The 21,908-nt window shown below is 41.4% G+C and overlaps 1 protein-coding gene across 1 annotated transcript in view; it reads left to right on the top strand.

Moving 5' to 3' along the window:
- Positions 1-4,254: 4,254 nt before the first annotated feature.
- Positions 4,255-21,908, top strand: part of LOC116741292 (FERM and PDZ domain-containing protein 2-like) — an 86,741-nt gene continuing 69,087 nt past the window's right edge. The window contains exons 1-2 of the mRNA XM_032607584.1: positions 4,255-4,284; positions 5,378-5,549. Coding sequence (XP_032463475.1) covers positions 4,255-4,284; positions 5,378-5,549 — 202 coding nt within the window. The remainder of the gene's footprint in view (positions 4,285-5,377; positions 5,550-21,908) is intronic.

Below are 21,908 nucleotides of genomic sequence, written 5' to 3'. Positions count from 1 at the left end.
CCAGCTTTCTGGCCACCATGGCCCTGGCCCTGTCAAATTGATTATCAGGCCCTGGACACATGGAGGAAGGTTCTTTAATTTCTAAAGTATAGTTGCCTTAATTAAGCGGCGTTGCTCGCCAAGCAGCCCTCAAGGTCAGCTGACAAAGAACTGTGGCGTTTCACGATTAAGGCGGTTGGGCGTAGTTCCAGTGGTGACCAGCAGGTGTCACGGTCACCGATGGGATGCTGCATGCTGGGTCTGCCTGTTGGACATGGGACTGCCTTGTCACTGCTCTTGGAAAAACTTTCTTTTTAGCAACTTGATAAGGGCAAAGAGAAACATCCCAGACAATGTACCCCACTCTTTCTTTCATCATGGCCTCCTCCCCACATTTGGGTAGGCCATTTATGTATTAAAGCTGCCTCATCCATCAAGGAAAATACTTGAGCAAGAAGTGGTGGGAAGTTAGTGTGCCCGGCCCCTTTCTTAATGAACAAATCCAGAAGATCTACTGCTCCTCACCTACTGAGTTCAGAGAAACCACCAAAGAATGGGCCCCTGTCCTGAATTCAGTGTTACCTTTTTCACTTGGGCTCTCAAGGGATCGTTTGTCTCTATCTACCACTTTGTCAACAACTGGAATACATTGCCATGAGAAGAAAGGACACGAGAGCTCTGTGTCTTCAAGCTTCACCTTCGGTGGACTTGACTTGTGTTCATCTCCATCTGCTGAGGGCCCTTGTCTGCTCCTCCTCTGTGCAGAGCTGATTTCAGTGGATTCTGACCCCAATGCACTGCTGCTTTGTCTCTGAGCTCTGCCATTTGCCTTCTTTTCTTCCTGGGCCAAAGCATTCCATTCAGCTCATCGCTCCTGAAAAGGAGCCACCCAAACTGTCATGGGCAGGGGAAAGGTGTCTGCATCCACAGCATATGACCCTGAGGTGGGTGGTACTGCGTGGGTCGTGAGGACCCTTCCTTAGCCTCCTCCTCATGAATTCTGGGGCTGGACCATAGGACAATGCCATGGAAATCTTGGTCAAGGATGTGCCTTCCTTTCAATTATGGTTCATAGAAAAACACCACCCACATTTTACCTAAGCAGGGAGTAACAACACTAACCAAGGTCAGTCATTCCAGATGCCTGTGCACCTGACAGGTAAGCTTAGCAGAAGCTGAAACTGCAGCCCTGAGGCTGGTAAGTGAATTGGCAGGTCCTAGTTTCTATCCTCACGTTTCTGGCTGGTCTGCCAGTCTCAGTTGGCTCTGTCCCCCTCCCTCCAAGCCCCTGCCCTCCCTGTCCTTTCTGTACATACAAATCCAGTTCAACCTAGCCCTGCCCTTCTCAGCACTGCCTGGTTCTGGAATGGCCCCTTTCATGCCATTTAACAGGATCCTCCTTTCTTTGTATACAAAGCTTCCTTTCTGCTCATTCGTCTTCAAAAACTACCCAGGTACCGCCTGCTCCAGATTTGAAACCTGGGTGTCTGGTCTTTAAAAATTCCCTGCCCTCCCCCACCTACAGGACATGGAGTATCAGGGACTGGGCCAGGCTCTGGCATTTGTCCCTGCCTTGTCATAGTCACCCTCTCCCTCACTGGACCTCCCTCTGGCCTTTCTGATTCTCTGACCCTCTGCACAGCCCCCAGCCCCTTGGGCCCACCTGCTGCTCACCATCTTCCCTATTCCTCCCAAATTGGTCACCATCTTGGTCTTCCCAGTATTCACTTCAAATCCTTTCCATTTTAAAGTCTGAACCTCATCATGCCTGTGACTTTGAGTGCCACTTTCCTGTTAGGAAAAGCCATCTGACATGAGATTTTTCAAATTCTCCCCATTGGCCTCAACATTCCTATGCCCTTTCACTCATCCTTTCTCCCTTTTTTCCACCTCAAAGAAAGAACGACCTCTCCAGCTCTCCAAGGCTTTCCCTTGTGTTGGTTCTTCCAGGGAAGGAACACAGGTTTTTGAAGTCTGACTATTTTGGGTTCAAATCCTAACTCATCTTTTATAGCTATGTGTCCTTGGGCAAATTATTTGAACTATCTGAGCCTCAGTTTCCTAATCTGTAAAATGGGGATAATACTTCCCACTTCCCAGGGTGTGTGCATACGGAATCATATACTATGTGTATGTGATAAAAAGCCTTGACACACAGTTGACTCTCATTAAAGCAAGTGACTCCCGGTCCTGGACCTCTGTAAGACCTCTCATCATCAATCATTCCCATGCTCTTGAATGTAATTTCTGCCACTTTTGGAATTTTCCATGGGTTTGATCACCTTATCCACTTCCCAGCTGGGTGACCCTACCTGGTTCATTTAACCCCTCTGAGCTTTAATCATCTTCTTGGAAAAATAACAAAAAAGCATTGACCTCACAGGGCTATTATGAGAGACTGGTGAGACAAAGCCAAAGAGAGCATCTCTACAGGGTCATCGTGGGTGCTGTTTGGGTCCTCTGTCACTTTAATCTGTAAGGGTACAAATATTCCATCATCCAATCAGTATGTATTTAGTGAGCATATGTTCTGAGAGACATCTTTTACTGGGTGCTGGGGGTGCAACGTTGTGGCAGAAATTCTCGGATTTTTCACCCAAGAGACACACGCCCCCTTTTTCCTTGGTCTCGGGGCCCAAGTTTGTGCATACGTCAGGAAGCTGGTGCTCTGGAAAGATGGGCTTGTCTTTCTCTCCAGGGAGAAATCGTGACTGATCAGAGCCAATCACCTTCATCCTCTCCACTTTGGGTTAATGGTGGGCCCATGACTTCATCTAGACAATCATATAAAAGGAGAAGTTGGCAAGGATTCTGAAAAAGTTTCCAAAGAGACCTGAAGGGATAAAGTCCTTTCTTTCCCTTCTGACCTGCTTGGGTCAGGATGTGAAGGCTGGAGCTATAGCAGCCATTCTTCAGTGGGAAGAGAAGAGAAGAAATCCCAAGGCATTCCTGTATTCAGAGGTCAGTGGAAGGAGGGTAGCAGGCACGGAGATTGAGCAAGGTATGAAGAAAGTCAGAGGAATTCATTCTGGAATCCAACAAATCATTTTAAGGAAGTGGGGCTGACCCAGTACTGTTTCAGATCAAGTAAAATGAGTGCTGAGACCTGACCTTGGGCTTGGCAGTCTGAAAAATCGCCTTTTCAGGGCTCTTGGGGGAAAAGCCTGATTGGAGAAGGTTGAGGAGAGGAGAGGTGAGGAAACAGGTTGAGGAGAGCAGAGAGGTGGGTAGATTTGATGTTGGGACCATGAAGGGGGTCTTCTTGGGTGGAGTCTCCTTTCTCAGTAGAGCTTGAGGTTATCAGCTGAGCATAGGGAGAGAGGAAAAGGCTTGCCTGTATCCTGGGAGAGTTGAGGGCAACTCAGCTAAGGAAACATAATGAGATTATCGAGAAATGTGAGAGCCACTTGAGATGTGTGGCCATGAGTGTTGATTAAGACCAGTTAGCACGGGTTTGTGCAATTCTTTAAGCTGGTTCAGCTGCATGGACATAGGGGTACAGGAGGTGGAAAACTGAATTTTACCCAGAATGGGGGCTTCCCAGATAAGTATGAGAGAGGCGGTGGGGGTTGGGGGGGACATGGTGTATGCAACAGCAGCAGACACATGGTGCTTACCGTGCCAGACAGTGGTCTCATTTTTCTAGGCCCTTTACTCGTGTTAACTTGCTTCACTCTCAAACAGACCTATGAGTAGGTACTGTTATCTCCATTTTACACATGAGGAGACACAGCACAGAGAGGGTCAGGAACTTGCCTAAGGTAGCAGAGCCAGTATGTGGTAGAGCCAGGGTTTGGACCCAGGTGGTCTTGGCTCAATAATCTTCCTCTTAACCACTGTGCTGTGTTGGAGCTCTCCCTCCCACGTACATGCAGGTGGCTGATTTTAGTGATGGGCTGTACTAATGGAGATGATGTGACAAGATGCAATGGCTCAGGCAACATATATTGTTTTCTTTCCTACTTAATACTCCAGGGAAAATGTTCTAGGTGGGTGGAAGTTGGGGACCCAGCCTGAAGGCCAGGGCACCTGGAACAAAGCCCAGAAGAGGGACACAGAGGCTGGTCAGTATGAACCCTTGGCCTATGGACTTCTCACTCACTGGGGAGAGGTGCCTTCAGAGGAGGGTGGAGTGGGTCTTCTTGCCTGAGTGGGGGGCTTCTGAGGAGTGAATAGGTGACAGCAGAAGGGTAGCTGGGCATCTCGTCGTGTGTCTCAAAGAGGCTCAGGATTTGGAGGGAGGAGGTAAGACAAGTGGTTAGAGGTGCAAGGAAGATGCCTCCTGGACCCTATGGAGGCAGCCAGGTGAGTCAAGGCTACAGGAGGTAGATTCCGGCTAGGGGTTTGGGGATGGGCAGAGCTGCACATCCTTTGCATAATCACCACCTCAGGCAAGATGCAGAACTATTCCATCACTCCAAATATCTCCCTCATGCTATCCCTTTATAATCACTTGTCCCCATCCCTAACCTCTAGCAACCACTAATCTGATTTCCATCTCTATAATTTTGTCATTTCAAGAATGCTGTATATATAGAATCATACTCTATGTGACTACTTGCAATTGGCTTTTCCCACTCAGCATAATGCCCTTGAGATCCATTCGCGTGTTGCTTGTCCCAACGGTTCATTCATTTTTACTGCTGGGTAGGATGCTATGGACCACAGTTTGTTGAACCATTCACATACTGTAGAACATTTTGGTTGTTAACGGTTTCTGACTGTTGTAAATAAACTCAACAAATAATCATGTACACGTTTCTGTGTGGACAGAAGTTTTAATTTCTGTAGGATAAATGCCCAGGGGTTCAGTTACTGGCAAAGATATGTTTAGTTTTTTTAAGAAAGTGCCAAACTCTTTTCCAGGGTGGCTGTGCCATTATTATATTCTCAGCAGTATGAGGGGTCCTGGATTCTGTATAGAATAATATAACTTTATTATTTTAAATTTAATTAATTTGCAATTTATGACAATTTAAACATTGGACATAGCCTTGGAATAAAGCACAAGAGGTATAACTGGGAATCGGTTTTAGTGTTGAATTCTACTTGATTTTACACCCTGCTTTCAAGAACTGTAGGTAAATATGGCTTAGCATGGTTCTTGAAAGTAAAACAATTGAATGTTTAAAGATATGCCAATTCAAAAATGTCAATACTGAATTAGGATTTTTCCTTGCTTTAAAGTGAATGAATGAAATCTTAATAGAGATCATTGTAGGAGGGGATTACTGCTGAGTGCTTACATTGGTAACAAAAAAGGTGAATGCGGTGGTGACTTTAAGCAGACCAGCCCGTGCCTGGGCATCTGTAATTTAGTGCTGCTCTCTGCTCTACCGTGAACCAGCCTCGTGATCAGAGCAGTTCACATTCTCCTTCTGGGCTTCGGTTTCTTCAGATGTACGTGGTTGACCTGAATAAATTACTAAATAAAAATGACCTGGGACTAGCTAAAATGCAGATGCCCCTGGCTCTCCCCCCTGGGGCGGTGTTGGGAAATTTACGTTTCATCAAGTTCCAGTTTAAATCTGATGAGTTGACAAATTTGGGAGAAGCAACACAAGATGGTTGTAAATATAGTAACATGCTTTACTAGCTAGTGTGGGATGCAGGCATCCTTAAGCAGGAAAAAGATAAATTTTGTAAAACATTATATAATGTTTATTAGTTTTTTAAAAAAGCAATAAAACAAAAAGGGGTACAAGGGGAAAAAAACAGAAATGGACAAAAATTTCCCTGAATAAGTCATAATTAATTACTAAATAATAATAACTCAAAAACTCTCCCCAAAGCAACCACTGTTAAAGTTTCTAGTGATTCCTTCTAGATAAAGAGTATATGTATAATAAAATATCTAATACGTAGATTATATACTCTACATATTCTATGTATATTCTATATAATATGTCTAATAAAAGGTATATAATACTATATATAATATAAATAATATATATTTTATGTTTATACATATTATGCATATATTCACACTAAGAGGAATCATACAGGCCTATTCCACACTTTTTGCTTTTTAAAAGATCTTCTTGGCAAGTGTGGAATGCCAGCACACACAGACCTACCTGCCTCCTTTGCTTTGCTGTGTATTTGGTTTTCCACTGTGTGTGAACTACAGTTTATTTATCTGTCCGCTATTGATGGACACTTTGGTGGCTTTTAGTTTTTCACTATTACAAAATATATTGCACTGTTTTATTTGCTTGAGTGAACTTTTGCAAAAATGCTCATGGGATCAATTCCTCGCAGCTGGGTTTGCAAATGACATGTACATTTACAGTTTTAATGAATATCACCAGATGCCCTGCTGAGAGGTTGCACTAACCTACATTCCCACTTCTGGCATATGGGGCTGCTCACCAGCCATGTCCTCACCAAGCCCTGGGTTTCAACAAATTATTTTATTTTTTGGTTAATATACGAAGTAAAATGCATTCTTTCTCTTTCTAAAAAGTCTCTCCGTTTTGAAACTGCCTTTGATTTAAAGGGCTCCGAAGATCAAGTCTTTTACCCCTACCTTTACAGAGCTATGATCACTCTAATTCTTGCTTTTCCCTCTCTCTGCTGGCTCCTATTTTTTTGTGTGTGTGGTATGTGGGCCTCTCACTGTTGTGGCCTCTCCCGTTGCGGAGCACAGGCTCCGGACGTGCAAGCTCAACGGCCATGGCTCACGGGCCCAGCCGCTCCGCGGCATGTGGGATCTTCCTGGACCGGGGCACGAACCTGTGTCCCCTGCATCGGCAGGCGGACTCTCAACCACTGCGCCACCAGGGAAGCCCTATGCTAGCTCCTTTTTGAACGTAAGTACCAGAGAGTGTGAGAATTCCTTTTCCCTTTTCTCCAACTACAGTGCTCCTTTAAAAAAAAAAACAAAAAGGACATTTTATTGAGGGCTGATTGACATACAAAGAGCAGTATATATTTAATATGTACAGCTGGAAGAATATGGAGATCATTATACACCCGTGCAACTATCACCACAATCTATGCCATAAACATATCCATCACCTCCAAAAGTTTCCTCCTGTCCCACTGTTATTATTATCATTATTATTATGTGCACATAAGTGATGATTACAATCACATTCCTCTTGCCTTCCCACTGGCAGCTCCAGGCCATTATTTCTCATGTTCTTGCACATTTCTCTGTCCTTTCGTGCAGGTCCAAAGGTCATGGAGAACGGTGGAGTTAATGAAACTAAGGCTCAGCTCTTGGCCAGCCCCCTGGTTCCTTGCAGGTCTCTTTCTTTTGATTGCACCAGGAGATAAAGTGACATCGTTGTCAAAGCCCCAGCTGAGCTGCAATCCCATTGCCTTCAGTGGCACCTAATCCAGTTGAGCTCTTACAGGCTTTCTCGGATCACTGGCTTTGAGGACTCAGGCTGCTGGGGTGGCTCTGCCTGCTAACAGGCCAGAGGCTGCACAGGGCTCAGGGCACGAGAGTAAGCCGCAGGAAAGAGAAGGGCCCTTGTTGACTCATGTGCTGGGCCGCCAAGCGCTTAGTAACAAACAGTAAACAAAGGCAGCAGTACGGGCGACAGAGGCAGCTCAGCCGAGAGACGAGATCCCCGCTCCTGTTGGAAAGTGGTCCATGATGAAGGACTAGACCAGGTCACGGAGACTTTTTGGAGGCAGCCTTTGACACAGGACGCAGGTACTCCTTGGCATCCTTCACTTTTCTGCTATCAAACTGGATCAAGGGAAGGGCAAACCCATTCACTGGATCTGGGTACTGGGAATAAGGATAACTCAGCTGGGCTAGGTCTTGTGTTAAAGGCTCTTTGCAGTGTTGTTTGGAGTATTATGCATTCCAGACTACTGGTAGGGACTGATTCAGACAGTGCATTTGTTTTTAATGAGTAAAGAATGGGCTCAACAGAGAGAACTTGGAGTTTAGAGTCAGACCAACCCTTGTTTGAATCACTGCTTTGCTATTCAGCATCTGTTCAAACTCATACAAATGCTATACTTTTCCTGAGACTCAGTTTCCTCACCTGTTAAATGTGATAATAGTACACACATTGCAGAAGGCACTTAGCACATGCTTGGAGCATAAGAGTAGCCCAATAAATGATAGCTGTCACTATCTTTCAGGAATGAGTGTTTTGGTTATTCCTTACAGGAAGTCAGTGGTTTAAAATAGAGTCTCAAGCCATGTCTAGTTGACTTTCAGAAAACAATGAAACAAAGAAAAAAATGTCAATGATTCATCTAGTTTTATATGCATGCTTAAAGGAAAGAAAAGACTCAGTTGAGTTTTTTTGACACTTTAAACAGCCTTTTTTTTTAAAGCAGTAATTGAATTCAGAGATGAATATCTGCTGGCTAAATCCTGTGATTTGCTATCGGCTATTAGCTGAAACTAATCAATTAGTTTATCAATTCAAGAAGCACTTACTAGGTGTCTCCTGTGTGCCAGGCCAGGTTCTAGGTGTTGCGGACACCTTTTTCTGCTCACAGGATCTTCCAGGTGAGTGGGGGAGACAGCGAGGTGAACCTGCACAGCAGCTTGTGGTGGTAGCAAGAGCTGGAGTGGCGCAGGCTCCTGGAAGAGGTGCTGTCTGAGCACTGTTCGAATGCTACGGGGGAACTAGTGGGTGATGGGAGGGGAGGAGTTGGGGAAAGGCATCCTAGGCAAAGTAAAGCACGTGCAAAGGCCCAGTGGCATGAATAAGTAAAGCACATTCTAGGAACAGCTGGCAGTTTGGAATAACTTGAGTGAAGTGCGAGTGTTGGGCATCTGACAAGAGAGGAGTTTGCAGAGGTGAACAGAGCAGATCAAGGAAGGCCTTCTATAGCTTGTCTTTTGTTCAGAAGTTCCTGCAGAGCCACTGATAATTTTAATGAGGGGGATGTCGTGATTGCATTTAAATATCAGAAAGATGATTCTGGTAGTAATATGGGTATGGGATTGGAGAGAGCGAGCCTGGAATAATGATGGATGGCCTAAATTTAAGGAAACGATAGTGGGGATGTTGAGAACCTCCAAGCAAGTGCTGCCAACACTGTGAAAAAAACCAAACATGCACAGATATATACGTAAGTTTGTTATAAACATTATCGATGTGAAGAATGTGTATTGCACAATTTACAAGCAATAAAGTATACAATGCTCTTTGTTGCCAATTCTGTATAGCCAAGTGATTCACAAGGAATGTATTCATTGGTTTTTGCCGAACTCTTGTATCCTTAGTCAGCCTATGTTTGCAATTGACCAATGAGTATAGTTCCAACACTGACTGATATGTTTGTTTACGTTGCCAAGGAAGAAGAAAGGTAAGCAATGAAGGCGAATATGTTAACTCCACTCATCTGTCAATGACATGAGTGATTTTTGTGCTGAATTGGACAATAGTTTTAATTCTGGAAGAACGTTTCCTCAAATTTTGTTCTATTTACAATGTAATAACTGCAGACATGACACACTTTTAGCTTTAATCTGCGTTGTTAACATTTTCTTTATCATTTTCATAAGTCTTGTTGACTGAAAAGAAAAAAGAAGCACAGCCTAAAAGTTGAGAATTATATTTTATTTGAGGACATTACTGAGGACTGTAGCCTGGGAAGGCAGCCTCTCAGATAGCTCTGAGGGACTGTTCCAAAGAGGTAAAGGAAGAGCCAGTATACATAGGAGTTTTTGCTGATAAGAAAAAAAAAAAAACACACATGCAGTTGAACATCAAAAGATTACTGCTGGGGTTTCCCTGGTGGTGCAGTGGTTGAGAGTCTGCCTTCCGATGCAGGGGACATGGGTTCGTGCCCCGGTCCGGGAAGATCCCACATGCCACGGAGAGGCTGGGCCCGTGAGCCATGGCCGCTGAGCCTGCGCATCCGGAGCCTGTGCTCCGCAACGGGAGAGGTCACAACAGTGAGAGGCCCGTGTACCGCAAAAAAAAAAAAAAAAAGATTACTGCTAAACACAAAAAACAGACATCTCAAGTGAATGATTTTAGTGCCTTTCTGTGTATGGGAAGATGCAGGAGTCTGGGTTCATAGAAATAATTCCTTTGATATGCATCTTAACTAACTTGGGCCAGTATCCTGTTTTTCTCTGTCCTGAATTCCCCTCTGCGGGACCCACCATTGGGGTGGTGGCAGTGGCAGGCAACATTCACTGTTTACTGGGTTTTTTTTTTTTGTCCACAGTCTAGACAATCAACAAAACAACAAACCAAGCCCTGATTTGTAGTTTTTGCCAATTTCTTTGGTGTAAATACTCCCACTATGGCCACTTCTAAGTTCCCAATGTGATATCTCTGAACACAAAGTTGGAAGTGGTATGCACCAGTACACCACTGTATCAGTATATAATTTCTACCATATACATGGAATTGATTTAAATAAGCTCAAGAGCATAGACAACATAATATATATAGTAATATAATCAGGAAAGTGAATTTGAGTATATTATCAATATAATTTATTTAATTAGAAGTTTCTATAAATTAATTTTTGTAATAGCTGTGTTTAACAACCAGCTTGCAGAATTTCTGGAGATTTAATAATTAGTTCTTACCAGTCAGTAGGAACCTTCTTTAGCACACCACAGGATCCAAGAAAGTTTTAAAGAAGCAGAATCCATGGGGATAGGAATATGATTAGTGGGGATGGGAGAAGGGGAGACAAAGAAAGGAATTAAGAAGAATACCTGTTTCTCTCTATGGACAAATACATCACTCATCAAGAAAGGAAATATAGGAATGGATTCAGGTGTGCAAGTCAATGCTGGACTCTTTGAAAAGACCAGTATGGAAAGATGACTATGATTTAAAGACAAAACAGAGAAGGATGAGGGAAGTTTGCAGCCTTCAAGAGATGTCACTGGACTTCTTCTGATGCCTGGAGACATTGTGCTCACTCCCCTGGTGGGGTCCTATTCTTTGAATTCCCAGCATCTAACCCCCTAGGTCTGGCTTATCAGCACTCAATGGAATTTATTTTGGCTAAGTCATTGTGCATTAATCCTTTTATTTTTAAAATAATGTTTACTTTGCCCTGCTATAAAATGAATGCAATGCTACTCTCTACAACGTGTTTTTAGCCTAAAACTATCTGGAAAGCAATGCAAACCTTCCCGGAGAGACTCCTGGGTGCTGTCCCTTGCCCATTCTGCCTCTTCATCCGTCTTGCTCATTGGACTTGAGGTTATGGAGGAAGGAGAGGGCTGGTTCAGAAGGACCTGCTGAACTAAGGAAGTGCTCTTGGTGGGCCAGAGAAGTGTAGGCAGGGCACACAGCATGTATGGGAGCATGAATGAAAACAGCCCTGTTGACCATTTCTCCCCCTCTCAATCCCCCTAGTCTCTGGCCCTGGTCATTGCCCCTGCCCCACCCCTTTCATCCCCTTTTGCAGGTCCCTTCCACCCACAGCTTTTTTTTTTTTTTTTTTTTTTTGCGGTACGCGGGCCTCTCACTGTTGTGGCCTCTCCCGTTGCGGAGCACAGGCTCCGGATGCGCAGACTCAGCGGCCATGGCTCACGGGCCCAGCCTCTCCGCGGCATGTGGGATCTTCCCGGACCGGGGCACGAACCCGTATTCCCTGCATCGGCAGGCGGACTCTCAACCACTGCGCCACCAGGGAAGCCCAGATTTGTGTTTTAGGAAGAGGTCTCCACAGAATGGAGAATGGATTGGGGCAGTGGTAAGCGGAAACCATTTGGGAGAATATAGTTGTCATTTAGGTGGGAGATGCCGGTAGCTAAGGCCAGCCTGTGCAGTGGAGCTGCGGAGAAATGGATGCATCTGAGAGAGGTTTTGGAGGTAATGATTAAGAGGATGGGGAGTTGAGGGACAGGAGAGAAGAGTGATGCTTGAAGGTTTGGCTTGAGTAGCTGGGTAGGTGGTCATGCCATTTGTTTGGATATGGAGTTGGAGGAAGAGGCATTGGGGGGAAGATGATTTCAGTCTTGAGCATCTGAGTGGGATTGTCTAGTAGGCAGCAGGGAGCGACAAAAAGGAGCTCAGGAGAGAAGTCTGAACTGGAGGCACGACTGGAAGTGGTGAGTTGACAGTTGGTAACTTTAAAGTATGTAGAGTGATTTGAGGAGAGAGGCCAGGGCAGGAAGAACCCTGAGGCCCACTGGCATTCGGTATTTTGGTATATTCATTGTTACACATGACGCTATGGCCAATCTCTTTGAGTATATACATGTCAATTATATTCTTAGTGTAAATTCCCAGAAGAGGAATAACTTGCCAGGAGAGGTGGACATCCCCTGGCTCCTGATAGGTATTGCCAGATTGCTTCATAAATCAGCAGTCTCGGGTCAGGTCTCTGGGCGGAACAGTTTCATTGCAACCTCACAAGCACTGAGTGTGCTCAGCACTGAAGCCAACTTGATGGATGAAAAATGGGCCTCCTGACTGTTTCCATTTGAGTCTCCTTGATTACCTGTAGGGGTGGACAGTGTTCTGTATGCTTTAATAATGAGTTGCAGTTTCTTTTATGATTTTTCTTAATATCACTTCTGCTTATCTATTGGTATTGGGACGACAGAAATAGTCACTTTCAGCTTGACCTTCATCCCTTTTCCCAGCTCACTGTATTGCACTTTATAGATGTCACAGTGGGAAACAGCTTCTGAACTCAAGAGCCTAGAGAGGGAAACTGGTGACTGAAACCCAGGCAAGGAGCTTGCGACTGTAGCTCTCTCCCTGAAACCACTTGGAATGTCTTGTGAGGAAAAACCCTCACTTCTTCAGCCCTCCGCTGTTCTCAGATGTTTCCTTTTTGGTCTAAAGCAAGGTCTCTTGGAACAGTTAAGCCTGGTAGAGATAGTTAAGGACCATTTATTTTCTAGTAGTTATGTTTAATGATATGTTCTCGATGGATAAATTCAGCTGAAGGATATAGCTTCACCCCCGGTGGAACATTTTGTGGGGTTTGTGACAGGGTGAGCCACCTCTCAACTTGCACGAGATCGGGAGCCCACCAAGATCCCTGCCCTGCTTGAGTTCCCTCTACCAGAGGTTGATCTCCTAGCTGTGGCTGCAAGATGAGAGGAGATTAAGGTCTCTGTAAATAGGGGCCTTCCCAGGCTTATCTGGCTCCTGGACCCCTCGCCAGCTGGTATTCACAGATCATAGCCCCCAACACACTTACCTCTGTTTCACATTTGCCTTCTGCCACAGGGTGATGCAACCAGCAGAAGGAATGTACTCTTTGTCTTTGGTTGTCAGGGAGAAATGTTTGAGCTGAGATGTAAAGCCTTGTTCCATTTTACAACCAAAGTGAATGTCTGGAGAACTAGGACCAGACACCTGGCTTGTTAATGCCTACTCCAGGAACTTTAAGTTTCAATATTTATTTTATTTCATATATTTTAAATTTAATTTAGTTTTATTTTACTATTTTATTTTACTTTATTTTATTTTAATAGACTTTCCTTTTAGAGCACTCAGCATAATGCCCTTGAGATCCATTCAAGTTGTTGCAGGTATCAACAGTTTGCTTTTCATTGCTGAGCAGTATTCCACGGTATAGCTATACTACAATTTGTTTAACCATTTACCAGATGAAGGACATTTCGGTTGTTAACAGTTTTTTTTCTCTGCAACTTCACTACCATTTGGTATGATGGCTTTTTTTCCTCTTCTAATAGGTGGGTAGTGATATCTCCTTAGAGTCTTAATTTTCTTTCCTCTTGTGGCTAGTGATGTTGAACATTTTTTCATGTGCTTATTTACCATGTGTATAACTGCTTCAGTAAAATGTTTCTTCCTGTCTTTTGCCCACTGAAGTTCCTTAAAAATAGACTTTATTTTCTAGTTTTAGGCTCACATAAACCTGAGCAGAAGGTGCAGAGATTTCGCATATGCTCCCTGCCCCGACTTATGTATAGGCTTCCCCATTATCAACATTCCCCACCACAGTGGTATATTTGTTACAACTGATCAACCTTCATTGACACATCATCACCCAAAGCCCATAGTTTACATTAGGAGTCACTTGGTGTTATACATTCCATAGGTTTGAAGAGATGTAAAATGACATGTGTCCACAATTACAGTATCATACAGAATAGTTTCACTGCCCTGAACATCCTCTGTGGTCCACCTATTCATCCCACTCTCCTCCCTAACCCTTGGCAACCACTGATCTTTTTACTGTCTCCGTAGTTTTGCCTTTTCCAGAATGTCATATAGTTGGGATCATACTGTATGTAACCTTTTCAGATTGTTTTTTTCCACTTAGTAATATGCATTTAAGTTTCCTCCACATCTTTTAATGGTTTGATAGCTCATTTCTACTTAGCCCTGAATAATATTCCAGTGTCTGGAAATACCACAGTTTATTTATCCACTCACCTACTGAAGGACATCTTGGTTGCATTCAGGTTTTAGCAATTAGAGATAAAGCTATCATAAACATTCGTGTGCAGGTTTTTGTATGAACATAAGTTTTCATCTCCTTTGGGTAAATACCAAGGACTACAATTGCTGGTCGTATAGTAAGAGTATGTTTAGTTTTGCAGGAAGTTGCCAAACTGACTTCCAAAGTAGCTGCACCATTTTGCATTCCCACCAGCAATGAATGAGAATTGCTGTTGCTCCACATCTTTGTCAGCATTTGGTGCTGTCAGTGTTCTGGATTTTGGTCATTCTAACATCATTCTGAATGCTGTGTTGTGACGCACGTACACATTAAGGATTATTATGTCTTCTTGGAGTATTAACTCCTTTATTATTATGTAATGTCCTCTTAAATTCCTGGTATGATAATTTCAAGATCTCTGTCGTATCTGAGCCTGGTTCTGTCATTTGCTTTATTTCTTCAGACTGTGTTTTTTCCTTGCTTTTCTACATACTTGTAATTTTTTGTTGAAACCCAGACATGATGTATTGGGTAATAATTGAGATACATAAGCCATTAGTGTGAGCACTTGTGTTTATCTGGCCAAGATTCACACTGTGTTTACTATTTACTGTAGCTGTAGGTGTCTGAGGCTTCAACTTCTTCTAGTATCTTTGCTTTTGTCTCCCCTGTTGTCTTTGGATGTCTCTAAAAACTCCTTCTTAAATAGAATCCTTGCAGTTCTTTTCACTGTCATCCTCTGTTATTATACGGGAGTCCTGTTGATGTGGTGGTGACGTGTGGGGAAAAACTTGTGTTCTATAATCCTATGATTAGGTCTCAGTCTCTTAGTAAGTCTGTTGTTCCCTTGGGCTGTGACCTTCACACATTCTTCTTAGCTTCCTTCTCCCTTGTGGTGAGATAGGAAGGCTAGAGGCACTGGATTTGGGTATTTCCCTTCCCTTCCCTTATCTTGGTTAGACTCTGGTAAAGTAGTTTCCCTTAATGGGGAGATCAGAATGCTCTTGGCTTATTTCAAAATGGTTATGTTTTTTCTTCCCCTGCTGGAAAGCATGAGGGGATTTTCTCATATCTGCCACAAAAACCTGCTGGGACTCCTGGAGATAAAACTCATGAAAGTGTGGGGTCCCTCTAAGACTGGGCCCTGCAAAATTTGTAACTGTTAAGCTAGTCTACCCTCAGCCTCTGCAGCTTGTCAGTTACCGTCTGTTTTCCTTCCTGGTACTGACTCCAGCCACTTACTTTTTTTCTAATTGTGAGAATGGGAGTGATGACTTCCAAACTCTTCACAGACTGGAGCGGAAACTGGAAGTCTGCCTGTTGCATATTTTAAGACTTAATTCATGTAAATGCCATACCAAACTTTTTTTTTTTTTTTAATGTAGTCCAATATACCACTTGTCTTTCATGGATTTTGAATTTTTTTATCTTGCTTAAGAAGGCTTTCACCATTTCATTTATAAATAAAATAAACATTATTATATCCTAAATCTCTCTCTCCCTCTTCCTTTCCTCCCCTCCTTTCTCTCTCTGTCTCTCCTATATAGATACATAATATTTAGTACTTTAATTAATCCTAAGTTTTGTGTGCAGTGTGAAGTAGGAATTTGAATTTATTTTTGCCAAGTGAACAACAATTGTCCCAATATCATTCATTAGTCAATGCTTTTTCCTCACTGATTTAAATTACTAAATTTTTTATTCAATTTGATCTATTTCTATTTTATATTCTATTTCGTTAGTCTGTTCATATGCGAATGCCACACTATTTTATTCATAGGGGTTTTATAATATGACTATTTTTTGTTTTAACACCGGGTAAAAAGTCTTCGCAGCTTCTTCATTTGTACTTTCAGCTTCACCAGAGAGCCTAGCATTGTGGAAAACATACCAGGTCTTGAAGCCACTAAACCAGCCATTGTGAATGTTAAAGGATAACAGACTTGAAATATTTTAGCTTTAATAAAAAGGTCTTTATATGTTGCCAAGGATTTTTCTTTAATTGTGGAGAAGTTTTCCCCTGATGACTTCTGTGTTTGATCTTTGGTCTTTCCATTGCCTTTATTATTCTTACTTCTCATCTTCATTTAGAGTTTTTTGAACTAGCAATCAATTGTTCCAGCTAGATAACTTTCTTTTATTTTTACACTGTCTCCAATTTGTGCAACAGTGTTGATGCCCTTGATTCAGTAGCTCAAGGGATGTCCTATGTTCTTCCATTTTTAAAACATGCTTTAGAATTTCATGCTTTTCTTTCATTGTTAAAACTTGTCTTCTCTTACACTTGCCAGAATAAATTATGTCACAGCACGGTTCTGTGGCACTTTCAAACCACTTTGCATACTTAATATTTGGAATCCAACATTTAGCTAATGGTGCACAAAGATCAGAGAAAATTTCAAGACAGAATACTTCCAAAGCAGAGTAAAAGAACACACTGAGTGAGGATGAAGTACAGGAAATGAATGGGGAAATGAGTTCCGTAGCCTATTGCCTTGCTGAATTCAGCTCTGTTACTTGGTGTTCATTTGTTACTACCTGGTGCAAAACACCTCTGTTCTAGGAAGAAGACTAATTAAGTGTTTACCAACGTTATTTCCATATTATATTGACTTCATTTCCCCTATTTACCAATCATGTAATTTTATAATAGAAACATGTTTGTTGATCATAGATTTATTAAAAGAAATATGTTAATGTTATTGTTCATCTTCAGTATCCTTATTATTTTATTTGAATAATTAATTTCTAAGAAAAATATGTTATCATCTCTTCCTAAGATTGTCAGTTTGTAAATTTCTCCTTGTAACTATGTCAGTTTTTTCTTTATAGACTTTATGGTTGTATTTTTGGTGCATTTAAGTTCATGATCGGTATTTTTTTTTTTTTGAGGATTTTCTTGGTCATTATTTTGACAAAAATTTAACTTTTGTCTTTTATTAATATTGCTATGCTAGCTTTCTTTTGGTTAGTGCTTCCATATCACTCCTATCCTTAATTCTGTCTTTTCAATTTTTCTGTTATTCTGTTTTAGAGGGCTTCTTTTAAACAACTCTAGCAGGATTTTCTTTTTCCCTCTAATATGATGAACTCAGCTTTTTAGAAAAGCTTGTTATTGACATTAAAGATACATAAAGTACACAAATCATAAGTGCACATCTTGATGAATTTTCACAAACTGAACACACCTGCATAACCAGCACGCAGATCAATAAACAGAATATTACCAGCATGACAGAAGCCTTACTTGTACCCTCTCCACCACTCCCCCTTGACTAAGGGTAACCTCTATCCTGACTTCTAACAGGAAAGGTTAGTTTTACCTCTTTTTTTTTTTAATCTATATACATTGAATCAAACAGAATATACTCTTGTGCATGGCTTATTTTGCTCACTATTCTATTTATGAGATGCATTTAATTGTAGTTTGTTCTGTCTCATTGCTGTAGAGTATTTTAAATTTATTTGTCTGTCCTACTGTTTATAGGCATTTGAGTAGTTTCCAGTTTGGCGACACTCTGAATAGTGTTGCTATGTCCATTCACTACTTGCCTTTTGTGGACATATATATATGAAGAGTAGAAATTTGGGGTCATGGAGTAGGCATATGCTTAGCTTTTGTGGATACTGCCAGGTAGTTTTTTAAAGTCGTACTAATTTACACTTCTGCCAATGAGATATGAGAGTCCCAGTTATTCTATATCTTCACCAGGTCGTGGTACTTTATGTCTTTTTCATTTCAGTCCTTCTGATGGGTGTATAATGGTATCTCATTGTGATTCTAATTGGAATTCCCAGATGATTGATAAAGTTGAGCACATTTTTTATATGTTTGTTGGCCACTTGAGTATTCTTTTTTGTGATGTGCTTGTTCAAGTTTTTGTCCATTTTTTCCTATCGCATCTGTTCTTTTAAAATTGATTTGTGGTAGTTTTTAAAATATTGATACATTCTAGATAAAAGTTCTTTTTTTGATATATGTATTCCAGATATCATCTCCCCCTCTGGGTTATCATTCTACTCTTTAATGGTAATGGTGTCTTTTGCTAAACAGATTAAATCCAGCCTTTTAGTGGGTACATTTAATCTTTTTACATTTATTGTTTTCTGATATATTATTAATGTGTTTGATCTTATTTTGTGTGATTTATTTATCATTATTTTTCTTTGTTTTTCCTTTTTCTACTTTCTGTTGGATTAATACACTTTTTAGTATTCTTTTTATAATCTGCTGATTTGGAAACTATAGATTGGATTTCTGTGTTTTTTTTTTTTTTTGGCTGCACCAAGCGGCTTGTAGTGTTTTAGTTCCCGACCAGGGATTGAACCCTGGCCACCTCAGTGAAAGCACTGAGTCTTAACCACTGGACTGCCAGGGAATTCTCTGGATTTCTACCTTTGAGATGAGTGCCCTAAAATTTTTTGGCTTATATGCTACTGTTAAGATATAATTTCCAAGACTAGTGTAATTGCTTTATAGATAAATTATCTTTATGAATGATAACAGATAGACTTTCTCTTTGTCTTTGATGTTGTGTGGTGTTACTGCAGTGTGTCTAGGTGTGAATTTATTTTGATTTATCCTGTTCATTACTTGAATGTACTTTGTACCTAAGGACTCCCATTTCTTTAACTATGGACAGCCCTCAGCCATTCATTTATTTCTTCAAATCCTCCTTCTCTCTTCTCCCTCCATTCTCTTCTGGAACTTACACTAGAAGGATGCTGGAGCCTTTCAATTGTACCATCTACCCTGCTGCCAGAGTGATCTTTCACAAGTATGAATTCTATCAGTTGGTCACATGCTTGCAACTCTCTGTGCTGGACATTTTCCTAACCACCCTCTCGTCTTTCCAGCTCTTCCATTGCTTATACAATCAATTTTTTGTATTAACTTTTTTCCTTTTGAAAAACCTAATTTCTGTTATCCTGGATGAACCCTGACAGATGTACTCTTCATTAATTTACCATTTTGTTCAGAAAAATTCCAAATGCCTTACCATGGCCTGAACCTTCTCTATGATGTGACCTCTGTTTACCTCCTCAATCTCATCTTGTTCCATTCTACCTCTCCTTCATTGTACACTAGCCATATTAACCTTCTGTACAGAAAGGACAACATAGCAGGACTGATTGCTATTCTTTGAAAAGCCTGCTTAAAAGGTTGGCCCTTGGCTGATGTCTGGGAGTTTGGTTTTCGGGAGAGTCTCCATCACCCTAACTGATAAGAGGCATTATCTGTGCCTAGATGGTGCAAATAATATGGTTTATGCTGAATACATACTTTCCTTCTGGGACTCTGAAATTTTGGTGCATACTAGGCAGAGGGTGCATATGTGGTCAGCCCCCAATAAAAACGCTGGGTAATGAGCTTTCCTGGTAGACAATATTTCACTTATGTTGTTACAACACATTGTTGGGGGAATTGATAAGCACATCCTCTGTAACTTGACTGGAAGAGGACTCTGGAAACCTGTGCCTTGTTTTCCCAGGATTTGCCATATCTACCTTTTGTTCTTACTGATTTTGCTTTGTATTCTTTCTCTGTATTAAATAATAACATGACTAGGACTATAAACTGAGTCTTTTGAGTCCTCCTAGTGAATCATGGAACCTGGGGGCAGTCTTGGGAACATCACCCAGCACACACCTTATAGATCTGTGGAGGAACGAGACATTGTGTAGCATGTTTTTTTTCTTTTTTTTTTTTTGCCACACAACATGTGGGATCTTAGTTCCCCGACCAGGGATGGAATCCATGTCCCCTGCATTGGAAGCATGGAGTCCTAACCACTGGACCACCAGGGAAGTCCCTTGCGTAGTATTTCAAAGTCCATTTGTTAGAATCACTTATATTATTTCCAGAAGTAAATTTCACAAAGACAAAACCTTTAATATACATTTTTACCTTTAAGAGTATCTTTGTGTATATATTTTTAATAGATATTCAGGCAGTGTAAAATGTAAAGAAGCCTTACAGTTATAGTGAATTAGTTTTTACAGGACTGGACACACCTAACTTCCTATTGCAAACATTGTTGTCATTTTTGGGTGAAACAAACATGATTCTCTATGGCAAGCCTTCTAACAACTGTGATATACGTTTCCAAACACACAGTTTCAAGGTTACAAGTCAGAGATAGTAGACTAACTATTAAAGCAAATAAACAAATACTTAGTCAGAACCTCCATTTTAATAAGCTATAGTATAAATATAAATTTAACTTAAATTTTACGATACCTCATAGGTAAATCACTAATCTCCCCCCTAACCTTTCCAACCCTGAGCTTTCAAACATTGGGTCAATAATTTCTTTACTTGAAGTCTTTCATTAAGCACCACTGACACTTAGGATTTCAACAGAAATTTTTAGTAAGGTTGAATCTAGGTATTATAATCCCCTCCCCCACAGTTCCTCAAATTCACCCATTCGTTACTGCCATAAAGCTTTTTTTTTTTTAAGGTGGATTATCTGAAGCCATTCTCTCTCTGCTCCTTCCATAAGGAAGAGTTCTACTTTTTAAAAAAATTTATTTTATTTTATTTATTTTTGGCTGTGTTGGGTCTTTGTTGCAGTGCATGGACTTCTCACTGCCGTGGCTTCTCTTGTTGCAGAGCACGGGCTCTAGGCGCACGGGCTTCAGTAGTTGTGGCATGTGGGCTCAGTAGTTGTGGCTCGTGGGCTCTAGAGCGCAGGCTCAGTAGTTGTGGCGCACGAGCTTAGTTGCTCCGTGGCATGTAGGATCTCCCTGGACCAGGGCTCGAACCTATGTTCCCTGCATTGGCAGGCAGATTCTTAACCACTGTGCCACCAGGGGAGCCCACAAGGGCTGAATTTAAACATGGCTTGATTATGGTCACGTGGGGTCTTCTTGCTGTCTTTGTTTTTCACTTTGCATGGCGGTGAATGTTCCCTGAGAAGCACGGGTCTGTTGGGACAGGGGTGGGGTATTTGAGTATTCTCAGACACTTGTGGAAAATTAAAGAACTATGGAGAGGAGGTGGATAAAATAGATACAGGAGATATAAGAAAGTGAAAAGAGAGTATAGAGTTTTAACAGTATAACTTGGATGATAAAGCACTTAATTATAATCATAATGAGCCAGTGATGCATCCAATTGATGCAACTCAGGCAAGTAAACATCATGAAAAAGTGTTCATTCCCAATTATAAGAGGTTGTGTTGTAGAACAGAAAAGTCCCAAAGCTAAAAGTTCAGCCAGTTAATCTGCAAAACCTTGGACCCAGATCCAGAATCTCTGTCTGTAACTAATCTATAAACTAAATATTTAGACCCAGTAGCCTCCACTGGGGAAGTAAAACAAAAGTTTGGGAAGACAAAGGCAGAAAGCATTAATAATTGTAATGTTCCTTTAGAGATAAGTCTTGTAATCATGAAGAAATACATTTAAGATATTTGAAATATTTAAGAAAATATGACATATTAGAGAACACTCAACATACTTGACTTAATGATTTAATGTGAAATTATATGAATGTAATTAGTTAAGTTTATAAACAGTGTTTATGAGTGGAAGTTAAAGGGAGACACATACAATTCAAAAATAGTCAACTGTTCTTTGATGATTAGAATTTGAAATTA

The sequence above is a fragment of the Phocoena sinus genome, chromosome 16, assembly GCF_008692025.1.
Source record: "Phocoena sinus isolate mPhoSin1 chromosome 16, mPhoSin1.pri, whole genome shotgun sequence".
NCBI lineage: Eukaryota > Metazoa > Chordata > Mammalia > Artiodactyla > Phocoenidae > Phocoena > Phocoena sinus.
This window is presented reverse-complemented; position numbering and strand designations above follow the sequence as displayed.